Source organism: Rhinolophus sinicus, linkage group LG16 (assembly GCF_036562045.2).
Source record: "Rhinolophus sinicus isolate RSC01 linkage group LG16, ASM3656204v1, whole genome shotgun sequence".
Taxonomy (NCBI): Eukaryota; Metazoa; Chordata; class Mammalia; order Chiroptera; family Rhinolophidae; genus Rhinolophus; species Rhinolophus sinicus.
Window position 1 is genome coordinate 37,623,412 of NC_133765.1, and position 27,654 is coordinate 37,651,065.

Below are 27,654 nucleotides of genomic sequence, written 5' to 3' on the forward strand. Positions count from 1 at the left end.
ACTGAGCTGATCAACAGCTACACGGTTCCCACAGGCGAGAGGACAGGTCGTGAGCGCACACGGAGGAACCCATCCATCCAGAGAGTAATTCCAGCTCGGCTTCGCAGCTGGGTCACCTGGGCCGTTCTTCAAACCCGGCACCTGCATCCATCTGTTAAATGGGGATAAGAGCCGTGGCAGCTTCCCTGGGCCCGTGTGGGGCTGAAATGACCTACTACACAGAGGCGGTCGAGGCAGCCATGCCCAGTGCACAGTGAGCGGCTTTGGGGAATCAGCGGGGTGCGGTGTGGGGAGGCCGTGCCGACTCAACAGACACGCAAAGGACAACGCACCTCCTCGGAGAACGGGTTTTTCTCCAGGGCTGCCGGGCATCTCCATTTGCGCTTGGCAGACACAGTATAGAAATGAAAGCAGGGCTGGGCTAGGCAGTGGGACTGACTTTTCAGAAAGTCAGAAAACAACAGCGGGGATCGGCGTGTTAATTAGCGGGCTGACACAGGAAAAGAAGGCCAAGAAAAGTCCAATAAAAAAGAGGCAAGAATCGGCATTTTTTTTGGCCAAAAATAACATTTCATTATGGAATCCAGGAAAGGTGGGGGCATGTTCTAAAGCTCTGATGGCAGCAGGTGCTAACTGCAAATGGACGGCCGATGAACGGCCCAGTGTTAGCCCACCTCTGCAGACCCACGGGGACTCAGTGGGGGACACTGTCCTCGGGACTGCCACTGTGCCTTCTGAGGATAGGAAGAGGACATGGTTTGGTGGAGGAGAGACACACGCTGGGGGTACGCCAGGAGAGTGAGGCCTGGGGGCGCTGACGACCAGGGCAGCACGCGGCTGGTGAAAGGAAAGTTCATTTTACTTAAGGAGAGAAATGCGTCAGGTCCCGGAAAGCTTATTTAAAATGTATTTCATCAGAAGCTTTTCAAGAGCAAATTATATGGTGATAAAAATGTGGGAGCGTTTCGTCTGCTGGGTTTACAGAAATGGAATATTCTACTGAGTCATACATTTGGGAGAAGCTTGAGCAGTAAGATTTAAGAAGATGCAAATGAGACAAGGAGGGAAGAGGTTATTGAATGACTACGTTCTTGTCACCCCAAGAATCACACAAGGGAAGAACCTGGTGTTCGGTTAAGTGAGGGGTCTGGTGGTGCCTGAACTGCGAGGCTCCCCTGGGAGGTCGTCTGGGTCACGGAGACCCTCACTCGGGCTGATGAGGAAAGCGTTTGAGGAGCACAAAAATGGCTACCTGGTAGTGGGGCCTGTTTCTACTTTGGGAGAGGAGCTTGGAGATTGGGGGGTTTGAGGTGGGTTCAAGAATAGGCTACAATGCGGAAGGACTTGGAGGGTCACACAGGGACACGCTGAGCTGATATCCTTCCAGGAACCTCGGGTTCGTGCCTATTATGGCGCCCAACGTGCGATGTCAACCAGCAGAATCACACGTGTGTGACGCCCCGACTCGCCGCTGTCCTCACTGTGTGCAAGGATCTGACAGCGTGGGCAGAACACGGGCACCAGCATGGGTCTCGTGCCTGGCGGGGAGCAGCGAGGAAGATGCCTCGGAGAGAGGCATGGGGGTCAGGGGGGGCCACACAGATAGGATGTCCTGGGATGCACGTGTGCTCCCCTCAGGGTCATGTTTGAGGAGAAGCTCAAAACGGGGTGTCAAATGGCACTTGGCACAGCCGACGCCTTGGTGTTTGTGTAAACTCTGTCGCCCCTCACCCGACAGCCGCAGGGCTGGTCCCGCACACACGCCTGCGTTTTTCAGTTCTCGTAAACACCACCAAGCCACGTGAGGGCGAGAGTTGTCTGGTTCTTTTCACGGACGATACACACACTGTCTATCCTGGTTGTAGCTCCGGATTAAGTTTTATCAGAAATCCCAGCTCCAGTCTAGTAATGAAACCTTAGTCGTCAAGATGGAAATGCGAAGTGAAACGAGAGCGTCATCAGGAGCCCCTGTGGGAGGAAGGTGTGTTCCCTGGGAGACCCGGGGCAGCCACTCCCACCTCCCACACTTAGGGCAGCAGCCACAGTTCAAACGCCAGGACACACACTACCCAACAGAAGAGAAAATGTGTGCTTTCTTTTCAAATGAAGAGCCGTGTTACTGTGTCTCATGTGTCTCATGGACTAGTGGCATGGCATTCAAATTGGTAAATACCAGCACCATTATCTCTGAATCCAGTGGAAGCTCACAACCGTTGTTTTAGCCAAAACTCAGGAGGCAGTTAGGAGAGAAGAATGATGAAGAACTTTGAGACACGGGGGCCCCTGCGCAGAAAGACGTGTGCCAACTAAGAAATGCAAACACGCTTCCCAGAACCCAGCGCTGACATACAGCTACCGATATGCATGGGTAACATTAATGTTAATGCACAGTTAATGGCCCTTCCTCCGATTTTCCCCCTAAGGACAAAATTATACCTGGGGTGCCAAAAAATTGTATATACATTTTGAGCAATGTTAACACTTTGGTCAGTGTTGCTAAAGCAGTAATTCGCTGTAATCGGAAGAGTCTGGACGCTGATGGGAACCACTTTGAGCACCTCTTGTAATTGCAAAAGTCAAATGTGACTTGTATTCCTCTATTGTTATCAGTATATATTGAGTATGACAATTTAATACAGTTCTCCTTTCTTAAATGTGTATTCATTTTTTGGTACCCTCTGTATATAGGTCTATAAAATAATAAGGCATCGTCATTTCATGAACAGGAAAAAGTAATGCAACAAAGCTCACAGAAATACATGAATGGATTTTAAATAAAGCTCTTCAGGCCATCGACTTCAGGAAAAAATATGCAAAATATTGAGGAAGAAAAAGTCTTTTGGAAAATGAGCTTTGATTGTAAGTGCTTCACTGCATCTCATTTCCAAGCTTTCCTAAAGATGGGATTGCACATTACACAAAGGACGGGGGGGCTGTGAGCCTCTCCCCAAGTTGCTCTCAAACGCTTAATAGTATAAGGTGTCACAAGCACATTTACTTTGTCACGATTTCCTGACCACAACAGTAGTTCTTATTCACGTGTCCCGTGTGCGGGCCTCTCAGTATTTGGAGACTCAGAGGAACCAATAAAGTAGGCATGCTTTCCCCTCTTGGTCATAACTAGGGGAGAGGAGGGATTTCCATTACGGGCAAGACCAGTGGGTTCGACCACATAAAAACTGGACAGCTGCCGCAATACTGTTCTGTACGCTGCCATGTATGATCTGCAAGATTAGAAGGAGAATAACAAGCAGGCAGGAAGACTTGCGAAGTGTCACTCAAAAGGGAGCACCACTAACACAGAAAAACAGAAAGTAGGAGGGGCTTCCAAGGGCAGGGGGGAGGGGAAGTCAGTGTTGGGAGGGGGTACAGAGCTTCTGGCAGGACGGTGAGAAAGTTCTGGATGGCAGTGTGAATGCATTTATCACTAATGACCTCACAGCTACACGTGGTCAAGATGGTCAATTTCATGTTCTATGCTTTTCACCACAATAAAAAAAAAAAAGATTTTTATATGACAAAGTAATAAGTTGAATTCTCAGTAGGAAAAGAAAATGGGCTAAGAACAAATGTTTAAGAAATAAAAAATAAAAATAATGGAACCAAAAATGGGCGAATTAAGGCAACACAGAAATATAACTTTTGCTTAATAGTCTATTTTTAAACTAATATTCTTGGTAAGGTTGCAGGGAAATGGAGTTATTATACACAGCAGGTGGAACTGCAAATTGGTTAAACTTCAGGAAGACGGTTTGGCGACTGTTATCAAAAAATATTACATTACTGCATGTCCTTTGATTCACATCATTTGACTCAAATTTATTTCTGAAAGTTTATCTCAGGGAATCATCAGAGATGTGCGCACAGATTCTTGTGCAACAATATAAACTATAGGCTGTTTCATAATAGAAAATGCCTTAAACATTTTATGCTTGTGTGGTGGTGTCTTGGAGGCAAATGGGGAACTTGTTGGTTGGGCCTCAAGCTGGGACTCATCTTTCCTCCCCGTCTTCCCTTCACACCTCCGTCCAATGCACTGGAAAGTCCCGTCATCAATCCACTAAACGCTTCCTAAAATGTGCCTGCTCTGTATTCCTCCACTGCTATTACCGAAGTCCCCGGGGGTGGCTTCCCATATGCAACCCTCCCTCCTTCCACCGTAATGTATTCTCAGCTGGACACACGGCCTCCTGGAAAAGCTCACTCCCTCCCCTCCTTTGCAGCCAGGGATGGTCACTCGGCTGAGTCCACAGGCTGATGGTGGGGGAGCAGGGACGTGTCCTGACGTCCACGCACAGGTGGCTGCCCCCCCCGCCCCACGGCCCACTCCTCCCAGCTGCCTCGTGGACGTGGCTGTTATTAATTTGGGGCTGTGGTGATGAGGTCGGTATCTTTGGGGTCACTCAGCAACAGCAGAGAAGGGGGCTGTGTCCTGACCTCCTGGGGCCACCAGACAAGCTCCCGGCCGCTCACATTCACAGGAAGGTTAGCAGGGCCATCAGGTGATGTCATTTCACAGCTGCCAGAGCCCAGTCCCATCCCTCTCTGCTGGCCCCTTGGCCTCCCAAATCTGTTCTCCACACACAGCCAGAGCGCTCTTCTGAAAACCTGCATCAGCCCTCGTGAGCCCCGAGAAAGGCTTCTGGGGGCTCCCACACAGTTAGAGATCCACGTCTTCACACGAGGTTACAAGCCCACGTGGCACCCGACCTCTCACGTCACCCTCTCCTCACGCTTCAGGGTCCCGTGAGCCCGCTTTCCTTCTGTGTCTCTGATATTGCAAGCGTTTGTGATGTAAGTGAATAGATAAATAGATGCACGGATACGAGTCCTTTCAAATTTCTCTCAATGAACATATAATGGGGAAAAAAAAACACCACAAGTGAAAATGAAATAAAACGGCCAAAGGTCTATTTGATGAAGGACAGTAACCCCCCTACAGTGGCACAAGGTCTTTTACCAGTCAAGTCAACAGTGCGATGAAGCCACTTTCTCTGGAAAGGGGACTCAGAACAGTCCTGACAGGAAAGACTAGGGACCAGGCTCGGAAGACGTCACTCTTAGCTCCAGAGGAAGATGCTCGGAGAGTGTGACTGAAAACTCGTCACCACAAATGTCTCAGTCCAATCCGTTCGGCTCAGAAACCAGTGAGCACCTACACAGCGCCCAGCACTCTTCCTGTGTTGTAAATATGGGGGCTGGGGCCCCATCCCGCTCCTGAAACAGCTGACAACATTTTCGCCAGGCTATTGTTCACACTTCGCATTCAGTAATTAGTGGTGACAACGACAGCTGACATGGGTTGTATGTTTGCTCCACACTGGGCAGTCCTCCCGAGGTCACGTTATCCTTACAACAAGCTGTCAGCAGGGATTCTCTCCCCCCGTTTATAGATGAGGACACTCAGGCATGGGGACTTAAGCATGGCTGCAGAGCTACCAAGTGGAGACTATGATTTAGTTATGTTGGTTTGCTTCCTAGGAGGCTCATAAAAACCAGCACAGAATGGAGAGCCTCAGGGACTAAGAGGAGTGACCTCTGAGCCTCAGTTTCCTCATGTGGAAATGAAGGAGACTTGCAGCAAACACTGCTCATTGCCTTGCAACATCTGATCTCCTCTTTTTCCCTGTAACAGAATCTGAGCAATGAGTCACGCTGAAAAGGAGACTTCCCAGCCTCCCTTCCAGCGAGGTACGGACATATAACTAAGTCCTTGCCTATTGGCTGCAACCAGAAATATGACGTTGGATTCTTGTGAAGCCTTCATGAGAGGGGAAAGCAACGGACCCTGTTTGTCCTGTGCCCTTCTTACTTTCCTGGTCTGCAGAACACGGAGGTGCTGGCTGGCATTCCAGCAGCCACCTGGGGCCATGAGGCGACCATGGGGATGGAATCCATGGCCGTGGCTGCTGAAGCAGAAATAAAGATGGAGCCCAGTCTCAGGTGGCATGGGGCAACTACCGGCCCGGACCATCAACCCGAGGAGGACCTTTCCATCAAAGGAAACCCGTTGTGTTGGCGTCACGACCGGCTGGGAGAGGGTGGGCGAGGAGCTCTCCTGCTTTTAGCCAAATGCAATTCCTAACTGATAACAGGGTCGCCAGGTTGTAGCTGAGACTCTTTCTAGCTCTGCCATCAAACAATCTTAGAGCATTCCATGTTTCAGAGGCCGGGGAGGACCGAGGGCGGGGCTCTGGTGAGAGTGGGGGTTCGTGTGGGTGTGAAGGACAAGGGGTTTGGAATAGGTGACAGGAGTCGGGGACATTCCAGGCAGGAGAAACGCTGAGTGCAGCAGCCAGGCCTGTATTGAGCAAAGCCATGGAGCTGCTCGGAGGTTGACTAAAGCTCATCAGCGAATTCAAATCATTCCTTATTCCAGACAAACAGTCCTGCCATGCCCAGGAACAGAACCACTGGTAACCTAAAAAAGGAGGGCGACTGTCACATGAAACAGTGCCCCAGGGGAGGCTCATGCCTTAATATCAAAGGCACAGTTAAGAAGAGCCCTTTTCCACGAGGCATCCAAAGACCTCACGTTTCCTAGTGAGCTCGCCTCTGCCAGCTTGTCACTAGGCAACTCTCCATGTCACCTTCACTGAAACAGTGATTCCTGGGGTTCGCTCACCCCCAAATCATCACACTTGTCAATGTTTTCTAATGGGTGGTGAGGGGGAGACGCCAGGCAGTCGGCCAAGAGGTCACCCCACACTGCACTCTGACAGTAAAAGCGCTTTTGTAACAGAAAGCTCCAATTATTGAGGCAGACAAACACGCCCAAGCATCTGCACTGTGAAAATTCACATGAAAAATATACGGTTCCCTTGCAGGGAACCCCAAAGAGTCCTGGGGAAGGCAGGGCATGACGGGGTGATGTGTGTGACCCTCAGGTGACCAGGGGTGGCTGGTCTTCCCACAGGTTGTGTATCATGTCACACAGAAACCAGGCGGCTGGTCCTTTCAAGGACGAAAGCCCATCTCTGTCCCACAGACACACAGACAGACTTACGGTTTAAACCTTTCAGATGACAAGGTGTAAACACAAGACCAATGAATGCAATACAGTTAACTCTTCCCTATATAGTGCTGTTTTGAAAAATTGGTCCCAAAATGAACAAGTCGACATTTCACATTAAAACCATATTTTATGGCTTCCCTTGAAAAAAGAGGCGGTGCTAAGGACGCAGAGTGTGGCCTGGTTTGCTGCATGGCAAACACTGGCTGGGGCCTCTGGACTGGCAGGTGTGTGACAGTCACCTGCCACCGCATCTCACTCATGCTTGGTGGATGAGTTTGCGATCCCCAAACAGCCTACACTGCGAGGTACAAACATACTTATTACTCCATGGACACTTGTCACAGAACGGAAGACTGAAATCGAACACCCGGGGGTGGCTTGTTTTCTGAACACTATGCTGAAAATACCTGCAGTCTGTGCGCGGCAGACTCACAGTTCAGCAGCCCCCTGGCTCAGTGACACCTCCCCCCACCACACTTGGGCCATGCTGCCAGCCTGCCCTGTCCCCGAGTTCCACGTGCACAGACCAAGGCAGGGACACTCACCATGGCCAGCGGTATGACGCCAATCAGGTCCTTCTGGCTGACGTAGATCTTGGAGACTCCCAAGTCCGATACGACACCTCCCGGGTATTCCACCTGCCACGTGACCAGCTGGGTGGCGGGCGGGTCACTGGGCTCTTGGATTTCCACGTCGATCTGCATGACCTCATCGGAGACACCGCTGGCACTGGAGAGGAGAAAGGAGGACAACTTTGAGGGCTGGGTGCAGGCACACTTGGCGGGCGAGGGCAGTACGTGGCTGTGACCCAGGGGTCTCAGAGCATCTCAGAGACGCAATTCCCCAAAGAGCAAACGGCCTTGGCCATGGTTCACAGCGTTCGCCTGGCCCCGCTCCCTACCTCCTGCTCTGTCAGCTGCAGGATGGGCACCCCCATCCCTGGGGCAGGTGTTTGCAGGTGATTATGGGGAAATGGTGACCACACTTTGTAAAAACTTTCTTCCCCGCTCCCCACCTAGGACTCTATCCCTCACTCCCAGCAATCCACATGCTGCTGATATTGGCTTTTCCAAAGCCAAGTCCCCTCCAGTTGGCGGCACGGAAATCTAAGGGTGTCAGAGGGTGATGTGGCTTTGGTGTCCAGAGGGGTGAGGTGGAACTGCAGAGGTCAGAGGTGAGGCGGAACAGGACAGCGGGGCTCCAGGATCCATGCTGAGGACGCGGAGAAGCAGCCAGGTGTCACTTGGGGACAGGGGTAAATTGTGACAATGATTAGTTTGTGACATTCTGGCTTTTCCTACAAACACGTATCTAGACATGAACCCAGGACAGGGTAAATTTTGGGGTGATTTGGCAGCTATTACGTTAGTTTAATGAACCGACCATGCCTTCTGCCTCTTCCCAGCTTGTATAAAACGTCTGCTGCTCCAGTGGCAGGTGGAAAGAAAGCAGGTGTGGTGCCAGCCACTCCCTGTGGGGACTGAAGACCCTGCAGGTCAGAACGACCTTAGGAGCAGCTAAAGAGGTGCTTTCTAAGCCTTCAAGGCCAGAGCAACGCCACCCATCGGCTCCATCTCGAAAGATCTGAATTTCACTAATTACAAAATGATCACTGACCACGGACACTCAGGAGAACAGAGTGGCCATTTAGATACAACAAAGCTACTGAGACCTCTTCATCACGCCATCCAAACCTGCAACCTTCTCACTGAGAAGCTCAGAGACAATGATGGGGCTTCCAGGAAGCTTACTTCTCAAAGGAAGGGGTGCGCTGGAACCCTGGAACATGAGCACGACAGGCGGGAGGGAGGGGGCAAGGGACAGAAACGAGGCGAGAAGCGCGGCGGAGAGCGAGCCCAGGTCCAGAGGCCCACTTCCCGCTGCCGCTGCCGTCCCTGACACGGAACAGGACTCGCTCCCACAGACCCCTGAGTGATGCTTGGGGAAGATGGCGCCTGGGTTCTAGGTCAGAATCACACACCCTGGGCTTCTAGGAGAAAGAAGTCTAACTCTTTGAGAAACAGTAGCTGTGGAGAGAACTGGAAACAAATCGCGACAGCCCCTGTGATTTATCCCCTCTCAGAGCTTTCTTTTCCTAAGATGTGTGCCATTGTTTTCTCTTCAGAGCCTCTGACTAGCGTTTCCACAGGAAGCTTGGGACTGGGGGTTAGAATGCAGGTTCATTGTATTTGGAACATACAGGAACTGGGGGGCCTCCCTTCACACTCATGAAATGAGATCGCCCTGCTGACTGTGCTGAACTTTGCCCTCTGTGTTAGTTACCAGGACTGCGAGATTTACGGCACAGAATTAGTACGTTACGGGAGCTGCCACACAGTGGGAGCTCCTGCCATGCAACAGTGCGGCCCTACTGTGTGTACCCCCAGGCTTCTCCCCTCCTGTGTCCTCCTGGGCCCCTGACCTCAGGCAAACTGAACAACCCTGGATCCCACTGTCATGTGAGACTTTTCTTACCCCCACATCCCCATACATTACTGCTAGAGTTCACTTTATCCAAATACCTTTATAAATCTCTCCATGTATTCAAATTCTTGCTGCTCTGCAAGAGCCACGTATGACAACAGTGTGAAAAGCACTGTACTTCCTTCACCTAATTTTACTTCTTCGGTAAGCTTGTGTGGCTTGTCCTACACAGTTTGATTTTTCTCTTTTCCCTTAGACCCGCTGCCTGGTCAACATGTAAAGGAAACAGTGTCCTTTGAACTGACTGTCCTCTCTTCCATGTGCTGAAGAAAATGCCCTGTGTTGGGAGTTCTGAACCTGGGGACCACAGCAGCACGAGGCAGGCTGGCGTCTTGCACTTGTGCACACGTGCGTGTGTTTCTTGAATGAGTCCTTAGTCTGCACAGGCTTGTCAGTAGTTCTGAGGCCGTCAGGCTGTGGACCAGGCTCCTGACAATTTCCTCCATACGTCCTGCATTCGATGATCAGGCTTTGGGATGTGTCCTGTGCATCTCGGTGAAAAAGTGGAAATGAGAATTTTTGTGCCTCTGTGTAAATATTTAGTGCCTGAGAGCTTCCAGAAGGCTTGTATATTCGGCAATTTTGATCACGTCTTCATGTTCAAGTGCAAAGCTAAGGACTGCCATTGCAGCTGGTGGGTCTGAGTGACAGACTCTAAGTGTCCTGAAAAGACAGACCACGCTGATTTGTTCCAAGTTGTGCTTTAGTGCAGACCACGGAGGCCAGTCTCCATCTGAAGGGAATCCACCGTGATAAGTATGGTCGGTTTAGCAGAAGTTTATGAAACGTGTCTGCTTAGAACAGTGGGTCTCCCCCAGCCTGTGCAAAAGGACTGCCCAGTGGGGGCTTTGCAAATAAATTCACGACCGGGCACCTGTCCGCCAGGTTTCTGACTGTCGCTGAGCGGGACCAGGCACCAGTTCTGTGTCTCCCTCCCTCCATCCGTCCTTCTTCCCTCCTTCCCTTCCTCCCTCCGTCCTTGCCTCCTTCACGTCTTTCTTTTTTATCCAGGCGATTCCACCGTTCAGCTAGAATTGTGAACCACTGACTTAGAGGTTTGTAAAAGTTTACTTATGTGGATTTCTGTGCTCTTGGAGGTATTCAGTATGTAACGTTACTAGAAATAGAATGTACCCGCTTCATGGATTTGGGAGATGTGATCGGCAAAACCTGTAAAGATACAGACCAACCAAGAAGAAGGGAAATTCAGGGCTTTAGGTTCCCATGCGAACCAGTGAGCAGGGACAAGAACAGAGTTCTAGCCAAGGTGGCCCGAGACACGGCCACACCCAGCCGGTTTTCCTGCCCCCCCTGCCCCCCCAGCGGGCACATCGTGAGCAATAGGAAGTGCGACCCTGACGTGAGCTCCATTTCACGGCCGTGCAGCTGCCGAGCTTGGTCTAGTTTGCATGTAGGACGGTGTGGTCCTGCAGGGAGAGGCTGGGCCCTGTCACACTTAGAGCCCCGAGGGCCACCTGGGCATGGGAGCTGCTGCAGGCTGTTTGCAGGCCATGGTGCTACCAGCGTAGGGAAGCCAAGAAGCCTCTTCCTGCCGGCTTGCCTGGAGCTGCCCATGGTGGGGGGACGACAGAAGAGGACACAGAGCAGGGGACGCAGGGTCTCGTGTGCGCCTCACTCCTGCGCGGTTCCCTGCGTGTGGCGGAGGCGGCTCTGAGCAGTCTGTCGTCTTTTGCGGAGAAGATGCATCTGTCACATCTCCTGGACTGAAGAGCTCTCCTCCCCAGTCACTTCCCCTCCATGGGCCCGATGGGGCATCTGATTCAAGATCTAAGCCTTTTTCAGTAGGAAGGGTTTCACTTAAACAGACAAAGGCACAGCTGTCGACCACAGTGACAGCCCGAGGCTTCCCGACACTAAAGGGAAAGGAGATGCCTTTTCAGAAATCACGGCTCAGGTCAGCGCAGGCACAGACAGTGACCCGCCCTCCAGGCCAAGAAAGAAGACTGAGCCGGAGGCTTTGTCAGACCACCTCCGCACTCCCGAGGCCAAACACTGGCACCGTTTTCAGAAGAAAGAGATGAGTCTTACTTTGGGGTTGTCGTGCCTCCTTCCCAGCATGATGGAACGACTCCCACCTTTGCTGAGGATTTTCAACCTGCCCAGCACCGACTTAAGGGCTTTCCATGTCCTCCCAGCAGCCCCATACCTGACAGTTATTTTCTCCCAGTTTATGGACGAGAAACCTCGACTCAGAGTCACCCAGCCACTTACTATGCGAAGCGGCAGCTCTGACTGCGGAGGGCCCGCTCCTGGGCACTGAGTGGTGCCCCCACTGCTCTCCGCAGCGCGAGGACAGATGTGCTCATTAGCAATGAAGACGACTAACGCGACATGTCGTCCCAACAGAAACACAGGTCAGCACGTTACACGGGGCTTGAGACCCACGTGCTGGATGCTTCCCATGAATTCTGCAGGAGCAAAGAAGGGACAAAGCCTGGAACAAGATGCTTCGTGGTTCGCTTGCCTCGAGGGCCTCCCGCCATCTCTTTAAGTTCCATGATGCTTCTATACATCAAAGCAGAGTGTGGGAACTAGTGCACTAGATATGACAGCCCACCACTCATCTGGGGAGATAAGGGGCCACGCAGACCTAGGCCCGCTGGCACCGGGACGGTTTAGGGCAAGTATTGGTCATGCATTTCGATACCTCTTGACGATCTGTGTTTTTTTCCTGGAGTAGAAAACCAACACATTATGGCAGGCCCTTCAAAAGCACGCTGATCATCAAACCTCTCTCTGCAGCCGCTCACGTGGGCAACTGCCTTCCGTGTGCGTTCCGGGTGAGCTGGCGGAGTGGGTGGGGAAGCAAAGAGTGAAACTCCGTTTCCAACTTGGGTCGTTCCAGATGGTACTCTATAAGAAAAATTTCTGGAAACAAAAGTAAAGCCAGGGAGAGGGCGAATCTAGCATGTGAATGACTGTGCCCTAGGAAACCAGTTTGCGATGGGTTGCAAACAACTCAGGACACCTGGCAGCGGACATGTGAATGAGCTCCTGTGCTGGGTAGCACGTGTGCTGGACAGTGTCGGGGCTGCGCCCAGGTCTCCTCACACTGCTCGGTCATTTCCGTGCGCTTCCCCTCTGGCCTCCAAGTGCTTTTGTTTTATTGGTATCTATTGTCACATTCTCCGGGTGGCTCTTCTCGAGTTCTAGAGCCACTCTGCCCACCGTGCAAAGAGCTGAACGTTCCTCGCAGTTCACAGCCCTTGGAGGTGGCGCTGAGGTAGGTCAGACGGCCAAAGACTGAAAGCCCAGCTCCTTTGGCTCCAGCTGGGTCAGAGTCAGGGCACTGCTTCCACTCCAGTGTCTCTCCAGGGGATCAGGCTGAAGCCGCCCCCCCACCCCCCTGGGAGCTCCTCCGGAAACTGCCTCTCCCACCCTCCGTCCAGGTCTCTCACTGGTTTGTCCTGGAACGCTTCCTTCATAAACCACTGGCACACACATGCTTGTCTCAGGTCTGCTCCTGGGAAACTGCAGGAACTTCTAACGCGAGGAGACCAAAAGCAATTCACAGATGCTATGTGAAAGGTTCTGGCAATAGAAGAGAAAGGAGGGACAAGTGACAGGGTGGAGGGCCCATCATTCCAGGTCAAGCGTCGCCAGCTCCACACCCAGGGATCCCGGCCAAGCCAGGATCCGTCCGCAAAGGCACTTGGGAAATTCCCACCAGACACGAGCGCGGGCAGGTGTCACCCAGATGGCGGAGCCGCTGTGCTCCTTTCCCCCCCTTCCTTCACGTCTCACTTTCAAAACTCAAATAAGGATATTACTCAAACAAATCATTTCTTCTCAGACATTATCACAGGATTAAAGTTTCCCATTACTGACGTCTTTTTTCTAACTTTTTCATTAGCATTTTCAGAATAAAAACCTTTCATTATGAAGTAAAATATGCATGATCCCCCTTTAATGTATGTGCTTCATAATGAGATTTTTGTCACCATAAATTTGTCTCCTCATGTTCTCTATTTCTACCTTATAATACTCTGAGGCCTGGCAACCAGACTTCCTCTGGGAAAGTAACATGGAAAGATCGTAGCTTGAACCAAGTCGCGCTGCATTTCTTCCTGTTTCACTGCTCTCTTCCCCCCGCCACTGTTTTCCTCATTCATTCATTCATTCGCTCATTCATTCCTGAAATATTTCTGGGACTCTCGTTACTCCCTGGGTACGACTGGGCGATGGGTGCAGATGGAAAGGTGAAGATGCAGTGATGGCCCAGACTGAGCTGCTTCTGCCCAAGCGTCCCTCTCCCGTGTGCAGGGACATCACTTTGGGAGCTTGAAATCAACTACGGGGGGAGTGTTTACACCATGGACATTGGTAATCGCCATAAATCAGCACCCCCAAGCCCCCAAAGAGCACACTGCTGAGGCTGCTTCGGCTCCTAGAGCGTACAGTCCGGGGGGAAAGATGGACGCTAAGTCAGTGATATGAACAAACGTAAGTTGGCCACGGTAAGAAAAGGTGGGAAGTGGCACCTGGAGAGGTGGCAGCCTACTTCAGAGGGCCCTGCAGGTCAGGGACACGGGACAGGCTCCCTCGAAGCCGGGCTGGGGCTGCGATCTCTAGGATGGTGAGTAGGAATTCGAAGAGATCCAGGAGCTCTGCAGCTGCAAATGCCCTGAGCCTGGCGGGAGCCGCAGGGTGAAGAAGACACAAGCCCGTGAGGCGGGAACAGCAGAGGGCAGGGATTGTGGCATCGAGGGGGAGGGGCAGCTGAAGGGTGGGTGAGGGGGAGCACGGAATGCTCGGTGGGCCACACTGAGTGGTGTCTTCTGGAGCCGGCACACCAGGGCTGGGGGCCAAATGCAAGCCACAGCTTGTGTATGCGTAAATCCCAGGCTAAACATGGTCTTTACGTTTTTAAATGTTATTTAAGAAGAGAATACACAGCACAGAAAGTAAATGGCCTGCAAAGCCTACAATATTGACCGTCCCCCCTTTTATAGAAAAAGAGTTCTCTGGTGTTTAGCCTAGAAAAGTGGGAAATTAGCAAGCCTTTAAAAACAATAAGATAGCATTTATTTCAGTATGAAAATGCTTGGGAATACCTTCACTAGACGACACTGAGGGAGTCAAATGCTTATTCCCGCTGAAAATGAATATATTTGGATTTCAGGGCTGATCTGAGACTGTTCTGGGTAAGAAAACAGAAAAAGCACAAGTGTAGGCCGAGGGCCCTGGAATAAAAGCTGCAATCAGGACAAGGATTCAGAGACCAGACTGATGTGTATACAGTAATAACTAGTACAAAACGGTCTTCATTGAATGAGGAACAACAGACCAAATCCAATTACAGATGGCTGAAGTGGGGGAAAAACGAAAAAAGAAAGTGACAAACTTTCAGACAAGTCATGGTCCTGTAAAAACGCCTATAGAACGTTAGAGTGTCAGCTAGAGCAAGGAGCAATCCGTCACCCTGTGGGACCGTCCCATACACTGCGGGCATCTCTCAGCCTGGGTCCTGCCCTGCAAGAGCCAGAAGCAAAGCCACGGACACGATGACAGCTGACAGCACAGCCAATGCTCTCGAAAGACAAGCACGGACGGGCTGCACATCTCAGCTCCTCGGGTCGGCTGCACCGTCCTTAGGGAACCCTTCTCTCAGCCAGGTGGGGTTCTTGGCAGAACTGGGCATTTCCTTTCTTTCATCTAGCTGCGCACACTGCTTTCGGCACCGAGCTCCTCCATGAAAAAACCTGAGAGTAGGGTCAGTGAGGATGGGGTTGGGGGCTAAACAGAACCAGGTGGGCGTGCTTGCGGAGGCATGGGTGCCTCTGAAAGGGGACGGCAGCAGACAGTGGCTATTTGCTCTTTTCACGGCCAAGAGCTGAGTCAGCTCCAATGACACTGCGACCACACCCAGGCTCCATCTGACCACCAGTCGGGGTCCACGGCCAGGGGATGCTGGGTGGGTTTGAGCTGCGAATGCTGAAGGAGGGCTCTACAGATCCGTCCATGGGTGGTGGGGGCAGGGACGGCTGCATCAGGATGAGGTCCACCTGGAAACACGGCCTCCCCCTCCTTGGCAAAACAGTTTCTACCCCCTCACCTGGACACCTCCCACTGTGCATTGTGGCTTTTTCCTCCCTGGTTCTAGTGACAAAGGTGGCTGGTGGAGCCCCTATTGCAGGGATGGGCCCACTGCTGGGCTGTGATGGAGGGGGTCTTAGTGGTGAAAGTCAATCCACGCAAACGAAGCGTGCTGTGCTCAGGGCGTCCTGGGGCACACTGGGACGTCCCCCCGAGCCCTTCACATCTAAATGGGAACCCACTGAATGGCTTTAAGCAAATGGCAAGTGGCTTGAAAACGTCCCTGTGGTTGCAGGGTTGAGAATGGATCAGAGACGGACCAGTAAAGACGTGGTTCGACGAGGTAGAAATTCAAAAGAAATGAGGCTGTAGGAGACGCATCTGAGCTGGTGGGTGGGGGGACATCTGAGGACTGGCGGTCATGGTGGACCTATGAGCTTGTCCTGATTTGTTTGAAGTCCTGTGGACACAGTCACCACCTTCCTGCCCAGCGACTGCGTCCACTGGGTACCGCCCACCGGGGGGATTTGCAAGAACACAAACACATCAGCCGTGCAGACCCTGCGTCGGTCTCCACAAAGCCGCTAACGCATACAGCCCAGCTCTCCCTGCAGCGGGAGAGGGGAACGCCCAAACTGAAAGCGAGGACGACACCTGAGCAAATAGAGGGGCTCCCTGCATGTGGATAAGGGTTATGGGAAGGACTACTGGCTGAAGTCCGACCCCATTCCGTGACCTCCCTGCCCCGAGCCTCCTCGACCTCAGTGGCCAGGAGCAATGTCACTGCTGATGGCTGTCTGTACACGTGACACAACAACATGCAAATACCATGCAAACCTACTGCAAAGGGATATTTCAAGTCTTTTAAATGGTGGCAAATTTAATAAGACCCATGCACAGAATCTTGGAGACAACTCGATTAGTTGAGTCACACAAAATGATTGACAAAGGAGGACCTGGCATAGTTACAGATGCTAAAAAGGGAAAACCAGAGCACAGATAATGACAAGTCAGGCACTTCAAAAACTCATGATGTGATGACAAAACTACAAGATAAGCCTCTGAGAAAATTTGATGAAGACCTAGATTACGTTTTCAAAACTGATCAAAACTGAGTTTGTTTTTTTCTGAAAAATTACCTCTCCTACCCAATCAGTCCCGGTTTCAGTCTTCTCTGAGACTCAGGCTGTGGTTCTCATGATAAGTTTTGCTTATTTAAGACGAAACAACCTGAGCGTCTCTGTCTTAAGCTTCCTTATATAAGGTAAGTTCCTTCCTAATCAAACCTCATTTATAACTACTTGGAGTATGACACTTCTGCCTCTATTTTACATAGAGTGACTTTAAATGATCTTTTAAGGAGCACATGTTTTCCTCAGTGAAAGAGGGCTTCCTACCTTTGAAAGTCAGAGATGGGATTCAGGAGAGAGGGCTGGAGGGTCAGAAGCCACAGAAAGTCTTCAGTCGGTAACAGGGAAAAAAGGTAAAATTCTATTTAAAGTGAAATGTCCATGAAGTGGTCCCAGAGCGCCCTCCACCCCCAAGCTGAACGTGTCTCCCACTCGTGAGCTGGAGCTTGTGCTGCAGACAGAAATAGAAAGGAAATAAAGCTGCCTCTTGTATCTCTACATCCTGACATTTTCTTAAACATGTTCACTTGGAGATGGAGAACTATTTTATTTTTAAATATTTCTTTTTGTTGGGAGTTTTACTGCAAAAAAATCTAATTTGCATGCCACAGACACATTAGCATTCTTGCCAGGGCTGCAGGCTGTTCCAGATCACACAGTGTCTGCACACACAGGTAACGGGATTCCATAAACTCTCTCCCCTCAGCATCTCTGAGGCAGCCGAGGGGCAGCCTGGGAAGCACCACACAATCAGAACAAGGCGGAATTGGCGAGGAAGGCAGCTCCCGGATGTCTCACTCTCTCCTTATCGGGGGCTGGAAAAAGGGTCTATCTTTGAAGTACCAGCTCTGCGTGTCGGCTCCGTTCCACCTTCTACCTCGAATTGACAACTGCATGGGTATCACGTTTCCCCTTAGACGTTGCTCTCAAGAATTCCTGATTAAAAATACTTCCTCGGCTGTGTTTGGCAACTCAGTGCTTCTTCTACCACTCCCTCCATTTTACTTTGTTTTTAAAGAGAGAACACACTAAGAGGCAGTTCTCCATCAAGACTCCGTCTTTGCAGGATACGTCAGCAGACAGGTCAAAGGAAGGCGGTTGGGAGTGAAACCTTACGCGTCTTGACACAGGGTTTTGGTGCTTCGTCTTAAGGGCAGCACCACAGCTGACGGGTGACGGCCCACGGACGCTCTTCACCAGGACAGGGCATCCCCACACGTCTATCTATACCTGACAGCGAAGCTGCATGTGAAATCCCAAGCACACAAAACCTAACACCGTCGGCTGCATACTGGCACAAAGGATGAGCAAAGACGTTATCTAGCCATGATCTCTCTCAGCACACAGCTGAATTGCTGTGTAGAAAGCCAGCTTCTACATTCATTTGAAAATGCAAACAGGATTACTAATTGATGGTGATGACCACGGCTAAATCTACTCGTGGTTGGCTCAACTCCCGTTTGACATGACAAATGAAAGCCCCGAGAGGCTCCAATGTTTTATTCTTTTGCAATAAAAAAAAATTCAAATATGTATCTAGGGGATTCCTCCTATGGCAGAGATGGCTCTGAGGCTTAGCTGTTAAACCCCTGAGTGAACAGCCGCACCACATCCCAGGACCGATGTGCAATTGTGCACCAGCCTTCAAGGCCTGTGGTCTGAGGCTGAGAATTAATCTGCTGTTGAGGTTAATAGCATGTCAATTAATTTCTTGGTATAAATGTCAATACACTCAGTTAAGCCTTATAATTTAAATATAATTAAAGATCAACTTTAATGCTGCCATTTTGGTTTGGGGCATGATGTGCAGTTTACTTAAAATCTCACAAAGCTGCAGAGAAGGAGAAATCCATCAAGAAGTTAGTTTTTCTCACACCAGCAGAGGAAATAGAACTAACTGCCAGGCTTCACACATGCACCTATTAACCTTAACCATTCGCGTCACTCACAGAGAATTTCCACATCATGGGAGGCCATTTGGTCATCATAAACACACTTTAGATTAGATACTGGCTGTCGGCAGTGAAGCATACTGGCTGAGAGAATGGACTTTGGGGTGACTTCCACCCAGAACAGAACCCCGACGATGGTACTAGTTACGTTGTCTAATACTTAATCTCTTTTAGCCTCTGGTTTCTCAACTGTGAAATGGCCAATAATCGCAACAATCTCCCTGGGTGGCGGTCAGGCCTCTGAGTATGGTGTGCAGGCAGACAGGGCATCCGTCAGAAAGTCAGTGTGGTACATTTTCAAGTGGTGCAATCCACGACCTGCGCAACTGGAAGAGTCCCAGCACTGGCCATGATGACTACACGGGATCCTTCATGCAAAGTGTTGCGGCCTGCGCCCATGCAACGCTCGCCCGGGGCTGTGGGAAGGCACCCAGGGTAAGCCTGCCCTCGCAACTGGTGTTAAAGCTGAAATAAGTTTTGTGTGCTGTCTGTGGGGGCCGCGGTGATGTCAATTGCTACTCTCAGGAAAGTTAGAGCCTTTCTTTCTCTCTTAGCACTGGATTCTGACCTCTTCCCTCACCATGGGCCCACATTCAAGAACTGAAGAAGCAGGAAAGTTAATCCTCGCAAAAGACACCTTCATGGAAAGCATAGCGATCGCTGGTGCTGTCCAAGGTGCTGAACACACAGCCATGACCCAAGCACACAGGGCCTCAGCGCTCACGGAGATTGCATTTCAATGGATGTAAGATCTCCATGGAAACAGACACTGGTGGTGAGAAAGCCACCTCACCTGGCTGGAGATTATAGCGAATGTTTGTCCAAGAGGGAATCTGTCAGAGGAGACTTGGCTATTCCCACCATAATGTTCTGCTGACCACACTGATTCTTAGGTGAGAGACTTTGCAGCTGTGATTAAGGATTTTGAGACGGGGAGATTATCCTGGATTAACCAGCTGGGCCCTAAATACCACAACAAGTATCCTCATGAGAGGAAGATTTTACTATGAGAGAGAGAGAAAGAGAGAAGGCCACGTGACAATGACAGAAGCAGAAATTGCAGTGATGAGCGTAGAAGGAGAGGCTACAACCCAAGGAATAAGTGGCCTGTAGAGGTTCAAAAAGACAAGGAAACAGATTCTCATCAGAGCCCTGCCCACAACCAGTGACTTGCATCTCAGTTTTCTGACTTCCAAAACTGTAGGACAATACACTGATGTTGCTTTAAGCCACTAAGAGTGTGGTAACTGACTATAGAAGCCGTAAGAGACAAATACAGCCAGGAATTTGCTCATTGTTAGAAAGACCAACTTGCTAGAGCAACAAGCTATTTCAAATGTTGGGAAAGCCAGATGCCAAGTGTTACGGACTGTCTCTGCCCCTCCGAAATCCATGTAAAGCCCAGTGCTCTGTGTGATGGTGTGAGGCCTGTGGGAAGGGATTAGGAGGGAGATGAGGTCATGAGTGTCGATTGGCAAAAAGAACTTTTCAGAAAAATCCACAAGAAAAATGGTTTATTCGAGCAAAGGAGAAAGAAACAAAAACCACCACTGCAGTGTGGGAACGCACACGTCCAACCCTGGGCTCCAACCGGCTGCCACGTGAAGAAGAAAAATAATGACCCCAGTTCCAACATGGCTATTCTATTTATTCACATTCCTGCCCTGGAAGTTACCACAAAGTTTAACAGGAAGGCAGGACTAGAGAGTTAAGAAGGGGCCAGCTCCACCCGTAGTCCTCCCAGCTCTATGGTTAAGCATCTGAAAATGCCAGTTCACTTTTAGGATGAAGTGGGGCCCTCATGAATGGGATTAGGGCCCAGAGACCTTAGTGAGCCCCCTCGCCCCTTCCATCATGTGAGGACACGTAGAAAAGATGGCATCTAGGAAACAGAAAGTGGTCCTCACCGGACACTGGGCCTCCTGGTGCTCTGATGTTGGACCTCCAGTCTCCAGAATGGAGAGAAGTAAGTGTGTGCTGTTTACATTCCACCCAACATGTGCTACTTTGTTATAGCTGCCCCCGTGGAGTAAGACAAGACACTTTAGTGCAGATACGTGCATCTGAACGCTGATGGTGTGACACAAGGATTGCGAAACGTGCCTCTGGGAAGCGATGTGCCATCACATGTGTGAACAAGTCCTTCCAGCCTCATTGATTATGTGCAAAAACTTCACTTCCTTAAAATGACCTTTTCTCTCTGATTCAAACGGGCCTTGTACTCATTTGCTTCTTTGCTTTCCTTATCCTCCACCTGTGCACATACCGCTCGCCCACTCCCTTAATCAGCACGCCCTGAGGACGTCGGATTCCAGCAGATGTCAGATTCCAGCAGACATCAGTGTCAGTCTTAGGAACAAAGCCTCAGGTCTGTGGACCACAGAAACCGTATCAGTTAAACTGCAGATAACATCTTGACCTCCACTGTGTTTCAGCTCTAGACCCATGAAGGCAGAAGGACCCTACTGGCCACAACCCCTGGGGACCAGACCAAAGGAAGCCAGGACGATATCAGGACCTGAAGCCATGACCACTGCCTCCCACCCCAGTCCCCAACAATCGGTAGAGCCCAGGACCCAGCTCCCTGAGCTACTGTGACTAATGAGTTTCCTCCTATATAACCCACCCCCTAGAGGCCATGGGGACCTAGCTCACCAGTGTCCCCAGGTTTGGTGCCATTTCCTTAAGTAAACCTTTACTTTCTTTGCTGTAAACCCCTTTTATTTTGGTAACAATTACCCCTCCACCACCCCACCGTCTAAGCCACATTCCAGCAATAACTGTATTTAAATGATTAACGTTTAGGCCTCATCAAAACTTAGAACCAGATCAGGATTTTGCTCTGAGTATCATGAATTTGTAAAACAAAACAGGCAGGAAATTCTTGGCATGTAAATAAACACTTATTTCCTGTTCCCTCTTGGTGTCTTGGGGGACGCATTTGTATTAAATCAGAGGGCAAACATCTCGCTCACCCTTATGGACTTCAAGGAACAAAATTAAGCCAAGTCCTCTGAGGACTGTGGTGGGGTAACATATATTTTTTTAATTTCCCCTTTTCCTCCCTTTCATCCCATTCAGGCAGCGAGGCTCCTTGGTGCTTAGTGCTTCTGGGAGGCCAGAAAAACCTGGAGTTTACTTCCTGGCTTTTAAATTTCAAGAGCCTAGGGCCTTATGGAAATATAAAGATAACAAAGAAATAAATAAAAGAAATAAATAAAAATTCGGAAGAATGAAAAAGAATGTGTAATAATGAGTTTCCCCCACTCCCCAGAGAATAGTCTAACGTGCTTTCTTGGCTCGGGCTGACGTAACAGGTCACCACAGATGGGGAGGCTTAAACACACACGTATTTCTCAGTCAGGAGGCTGGAGGTCCGAGACCAGCGTGACCGCAGGGCCAGGTTCTGGGGCGAGCGGTCTTCCTGGCTCGCAGAGCAGACGGCCACCTTGTCTTGTGTCCTCCGATGGTGGAGAGAGAGACAGATCTCACTTCCTTGTCTTATAAGGACACTACTTCTGACAGGTTAGGGCCCCCGCCTCCTGGCCTCATTCAACTTTAATGCCTCCTAGAAGCCCTATCTCTCAGTCACTCAGAGGTTGAGGCTTCAACGCGAATTTTGGAGGAGGGACAATCCAGTGAGTGGCAGACACATTGGGTGGGGAGAGGAAGGGGACTCAGAGACGGTACGAAGAGGGGCTGCTGCTAAAGAGAAGAGGCGGGGAGCAGTCAGGGGATGGACGGCGCCAAAGCAACTCCAGGACCAAGGGTTGTGCCTGGCACTTGGCCATTTCCTCCTGGCAATCACAGCACAAAGGCTGGCGAGTGACAACAGGAAGGACACCAATTTTTGCCCCAAGGCTGTTTCATATAGTTTGCTTTACTCACTGTACATAACTCATTGACCCAACAATATCTCAGGAAGCCTCAGAGGAGGAGGACGCAGCTAATCGGCAGGGGGGCGGTGATGTGGAATAAAATGCTCCCAAAATGACACCTGGGTGGGGCTTCGTCACTCGTTGGGGAACCAGCCACCCCGTGAGCCGGCAGAATGCTCACATGTACCGCAGCTCCAGGACCTCACGACAGCCCCTCCTGGGCACTTTCCCTATGTGGACCACGCTTCCTGGGGACCTAACTCACTCCCGTGACGTAGATTCTCCAGGCCCTTGTATGAGTGACCAGGGAGATTTCAAAGTGACATAACTCTCAGCCACAGCCCAGTGACCAGAGGCCTAGGGTACAACGTAGCTTCCTTTGTCTGCCATCATTTCTGCCACAACAAATTCAACAGTCATTTGCCAGTGTCTGTAAAAGAGGTGATAAATCAACATTATGGTCAACCTTATAATAATTCAATAACTTACCCCGTGCAGCCGTCTGTAAACAGCGAGCAATTCACGAATAGCCCCATCACGAGATTTTATGATGCAGGCAGAACACGAGCATCATGATCATGTCCCCACCACGGAATTACAATCAGTGTCGCACCAGACAGAGGCCTACACCAGCTACTTGGTGGGGCCACCTGCACTGCCAGGTGATACTGATGTAGGGTCCCAGCTCCTACAGATTTTAATTCATCCGGGGTGTGCACTGAGCATGCCTCTGGGTTTCAAAAAAAAGTCCTTGTGTGATTCTAATGCACAGGCATGGTTGAGAACCCCCATTTTTGAGATGCAAGGAAACCCAACTGTTTGGGGCAGGTAATTCTATGAGACTTGGGGAGGAAGTGTGGAGAAGGTGCCATTTAAATCAGTGTCCTCCAGCTGGAAAGCACGTTAAAGTCGCCTGGGAAGATAAAACGCTGACTCGGCCTGGGTCCCAGCTCAGGAGTTGATTCCACTGGTCTGGGACGCTGCTGGAGCAGCTGGGTTACAGGGCGTCCAGACAACTGCACCAAGAAACTACTCTGAACTGCAGGTAGTTCACCCAACGTGTGATAATCACCTGGGAGCTGCATGGATGGGTGACTGGGTCCTGGGCCCCAAACTCTGACTTTAAACCAACTGGGACTGCAGCCTGGACAACAATTATTCTAAAAGCTTCCTAAAGCATCCTGCTATCCCCCAAGTTAGAAACCAGTGGTTTACACATTTTAGGCTGGAAACAGTGATGCTTGGTTGGAACTAGGATGAAAATGTGATGTTACTGCTCCAGAGATAACTGGCAATGTCAGCACGCTGGAACTTTTCAGGGGTGGCCAGAAAAGGTGGCATGGGCTGAGTGATATACCCGAACAAATCTGTATGTTGGCGTCCTACCCCTACGACGTGGAAGGTGACTGTACTGGGAGACACGGCCTCTGAAGAAGCATCATGGTGAAGCGAGAGCATCAGGGCGGATCCTATGCCAATACGACTGGTATCCTCAGAAAGAAAGGCACAGAGGCAAGACCATGTGAAGACACAGAGACGATTCGGCCAAGGAGAGAGGCCTCAGAAGAAACCAATCCTACTGACATTGGTCTCCAACTTCTACCATCTAGAACTGTGAGAAAACAGATCTGTTGTGCGAGCCCCCCAGCCCGGGCACGTTGTTGTGGCAGCCCCAGCAAACTAACAGGGAAGGCTTCTCAGGAGAGCAGACCCTTCAAATAAGTCATAATTCAAGGGAGGGTACGAGCTATGGGGACATCTTGGGGAAGAGCATTCCAGGCTGAGAGGAGAGCAGATGCATTAAGCTCTCAGTCTATATGGAGAAAAAGTGTGAAAAGCAGCAGCAGAATACAATTAAACATTCTTCCTCATTGTCAAGGTATTGCTGAGGGCATGTCTATCGTATTCCATGCTGTCCCTTCTCTGAGGATCCATGAAAAAAATTCCATTCAGGTCCTGTTATCAAGAGAAACTAGCCTCTCCTGAGTGTTGGTTTGGTTCCATTTTGTGGTTATTTCAACCTCGAATTTAATTACATTCTTTTTGTCTGAAGGCCAGTAGAACTTTTAGAAAGAAGTACCTGGTCTACCTCCTTCAACTGAGGAGACCCACATCGTAAGTGGTTCTGATATGAACCCTAACTTGACTTTCCTACGTCTACTCATGGTCTCCTTTCGCATGGACTCCCTTCATGAATTAATTTTATCTTTTCTATGGTTAACTCTGGTAACCAGGCTGCTATGGCTCACTTCTGGAACGATGTAGGTATAAACAAATGAACTATAAAGTAGTAATATCTTTAGCATGTTTGCGCTATGGTCACCGTCCTCAGACAAAGTCAACACATCACGTTGTTTTGTGATTTCATCAGCGTCTGCTTTCGTGGGGCAATGCCCTGAAATATGTGGACACACCCCTCTGAACGACACTGAATCATCACTATGGCCTCTTTTCCTTTTTAAGGCCAGATCAAAACAATCGTTTCCTCGCAATGAAACTTGAGAATATACTGGAGAATAATTAGGTATCCCACCCCTCAAAGGGTGTTTCCGTGAAAAGATGTGAGGACGTGCACATTGCACAGCAGTTTGCAGAGGCAGCGAGTCCAGCTCCGAGACCGCCTCTCGTGTCGCCTGTGGATATTCCAAAGTTGATCAAAGCCACTCAGCTATCAGCGACTATCCGGCACGCTGGAGCAGGGCTGTCACCCAGCACTCCTGAAGCTAATTGAAAGCTGTGGTCAGGCTGTGTTCTGAGACACAGACACTTTTAAGATTCTCAGGAGCTCAGAGTAGATTTCTCAGGAGCTAATCAAAGGTTTGGGGGGGGACCTGAGACAAATGATTTCCTAGGCAGCTGAGAGACGGAGAGCTTTGGCTGAAGCAGAAAATTCAATAATGGGGTTTCTCCACGCTCTGCTAGCTCCTTCTCAGGGCTGTCTGCCCTGAAGCATAACTGGTCGCAGCTCCTGGCTGGCTGTAAATGGAAGTGTGTCACCCCATTTCCATTCAGCCACTTGCAGAATTCTAGGTCCTAGCAATGGAGGCTGGGTGCAGTGTGACAGACTCGAGTTATTTTAAAATGTAGCCATCGGCGCCATTATTCTTGCTGTACTTTTTCAATGGAAACTTGGAAGCCAGTGGGAAGTTCAGGCAACGGGAATGGCAGGGGTGACGGAGGAAATTCTGAAACAAATGTCTTCAACAGCTTCAGAGACGGAGGCGAGGGCAGCCTCTGAGCATTAGTTTCAATCACAATGTGCCTTTGGATGCTGTCAGGAGGTAATCGCCCGGGAACACTGGTGCACTCAATCAGATCGGTCTCTTGAGTATATGCTTTTAATTCAATCAGTGGATTGCGTTTAATGAACCTGATTATGGGTAATAAACGATAAAAATGTGCTATCCCAGGGAGGCTTTCATCGTCATATGCGACTTAATGCCGTGGAAATCCTGGTTAGCCCTGTCCTACAATCTTGTTTAGTCCGTATCTGCAACTGGCCATAACTCTGCCGTCAACTGCAGACACACACACACACACACACACACACACACACACACACAGACACACACACACAGGCACACACACACACACAGACACACACACAGACACACACAGACACATACAGACACACACACACAGACACACACACACAGACACATACAGACACACACACACAGATACACACACACACACAGACACACACACACACAGACACACACAGACACACACAGACACCACACACAGACATACACACAGACACACACAGACACACACAGACATACACACAGACACACACACAGACACACACAGACACATACAGACACACACACACAGACACATACAGACACACACACAGACACATACAGACACACACACACAGACACATACAGACACACACACAGACACATACAGACACACACACACAGACACACACAGACACCACACACAGGCACACACACACACACAGACACACACAGACACACACAGACACACACACAGACACACACACACAGACACACACACACAGACACATACAGACACACACACACAGATACACACACATAGACACACACACACACACGTGGGCATGTGGTTAAATTACGGGTTTAAATTGTACTCAACAAGAATTGGAAGAAGAAAACAGAGTCTGCATTCAGTTCTTAGAGCTGCCCTTGTCACCTCGGTGGCAGCAATTACTAAAGGTCCCTGAATGAATGAATAAATGAATGAATGAATGAATGAACGAATAAATGAACGAAACTGTGATGAAGAATGCCTCTTTCCACACAAGGAATTTAGGTTGGGAAGTGGGAACTACAACTGCCGAACCTGAGGATTCCTCACAATACCTCCGTTCCCAGAAACCCTGTGGCAGTAACCGCGCATGTCCAGATCCCATATTCCTGTCCTGGCAGAGCTGAGTTTTTGGATTAAATGTGCTGCAAAGATTCACTGTGTGAGAGGTAGTTGGCGATACGGCTTCTTTCACACTCACACTGAGACGCTAGGAAGGGAGAGGATTTTGCCTGTAGTCACAGCCCACAGACCTGGCTGAACCATAGAGTTTATGGACTGCAGTGCAAGTGACAAAGCAGGGCTGGCTTTCTGTCCCTTTACGACGCCTGTCTTTGTGGTTTCCCTAGACCTCAGGTACGTGTGTCTCCCTGCAACAGGCCAAGGGACTTCGTCTTTCCATCAACTGTAAGATGACTTTTCCTTTCCTTTTACATTTTAACATCTTTGCAATTGGCATGACGTTGCCTTTGCAAAAACACGTGAGCTTGGTTGTTTTGCTGGTGGTATAACTGGACATTTCAGGGAGGAATGTGAGTTCCTGGTTGTCGCCTGAAAAGGTTTCATTGACATCTGATAATATCAAGAAAGCGCCAACATGTGACATCACCACCAGGAGAGGTGGGATGGTTTCGAAAGAAATTCTGAAGGCAATAATTGAGACCCCTTTTAAGGAATGCTTGCCTCTTGAAGGTGAGAGGGTGATACTCTGGAAAATCGGGGTCACTGATAACTGAGGGTTGATGTGATTCAGACATGGGACCCAATGTGAGCGTGTTAGAAATGTCATCAGCAATTTACTGTGCTTTTATCTCACTTATGTATGTACAATACAGTTATGT

The 27,654-nt window shown here is 50.0% G+C and overlaps 1 protein-coding gene across 1 annotated transcript in view; it reads right to left on the reverse strand.

Moving 5' to 3' along the window:
- Nucleotides 1-27,654, reverse strand: part of TMEM132D (transmembrane protein 132D) — a 412,457-nt gene that overhangs the window by 112,822 nt on the left and 271,981 nt on the right. Inside the window, exon 4 of the mRNA XM_074321404.1 lies at nt 7,561-7,744. Within this exon, the coding sequence (XP_074177505.1) occupies nt 7,561-7,744 (184 nt within the window). The remainder of the gene's footprint in view (nt 1-7,560; nt 7,745-27,654) is intronic.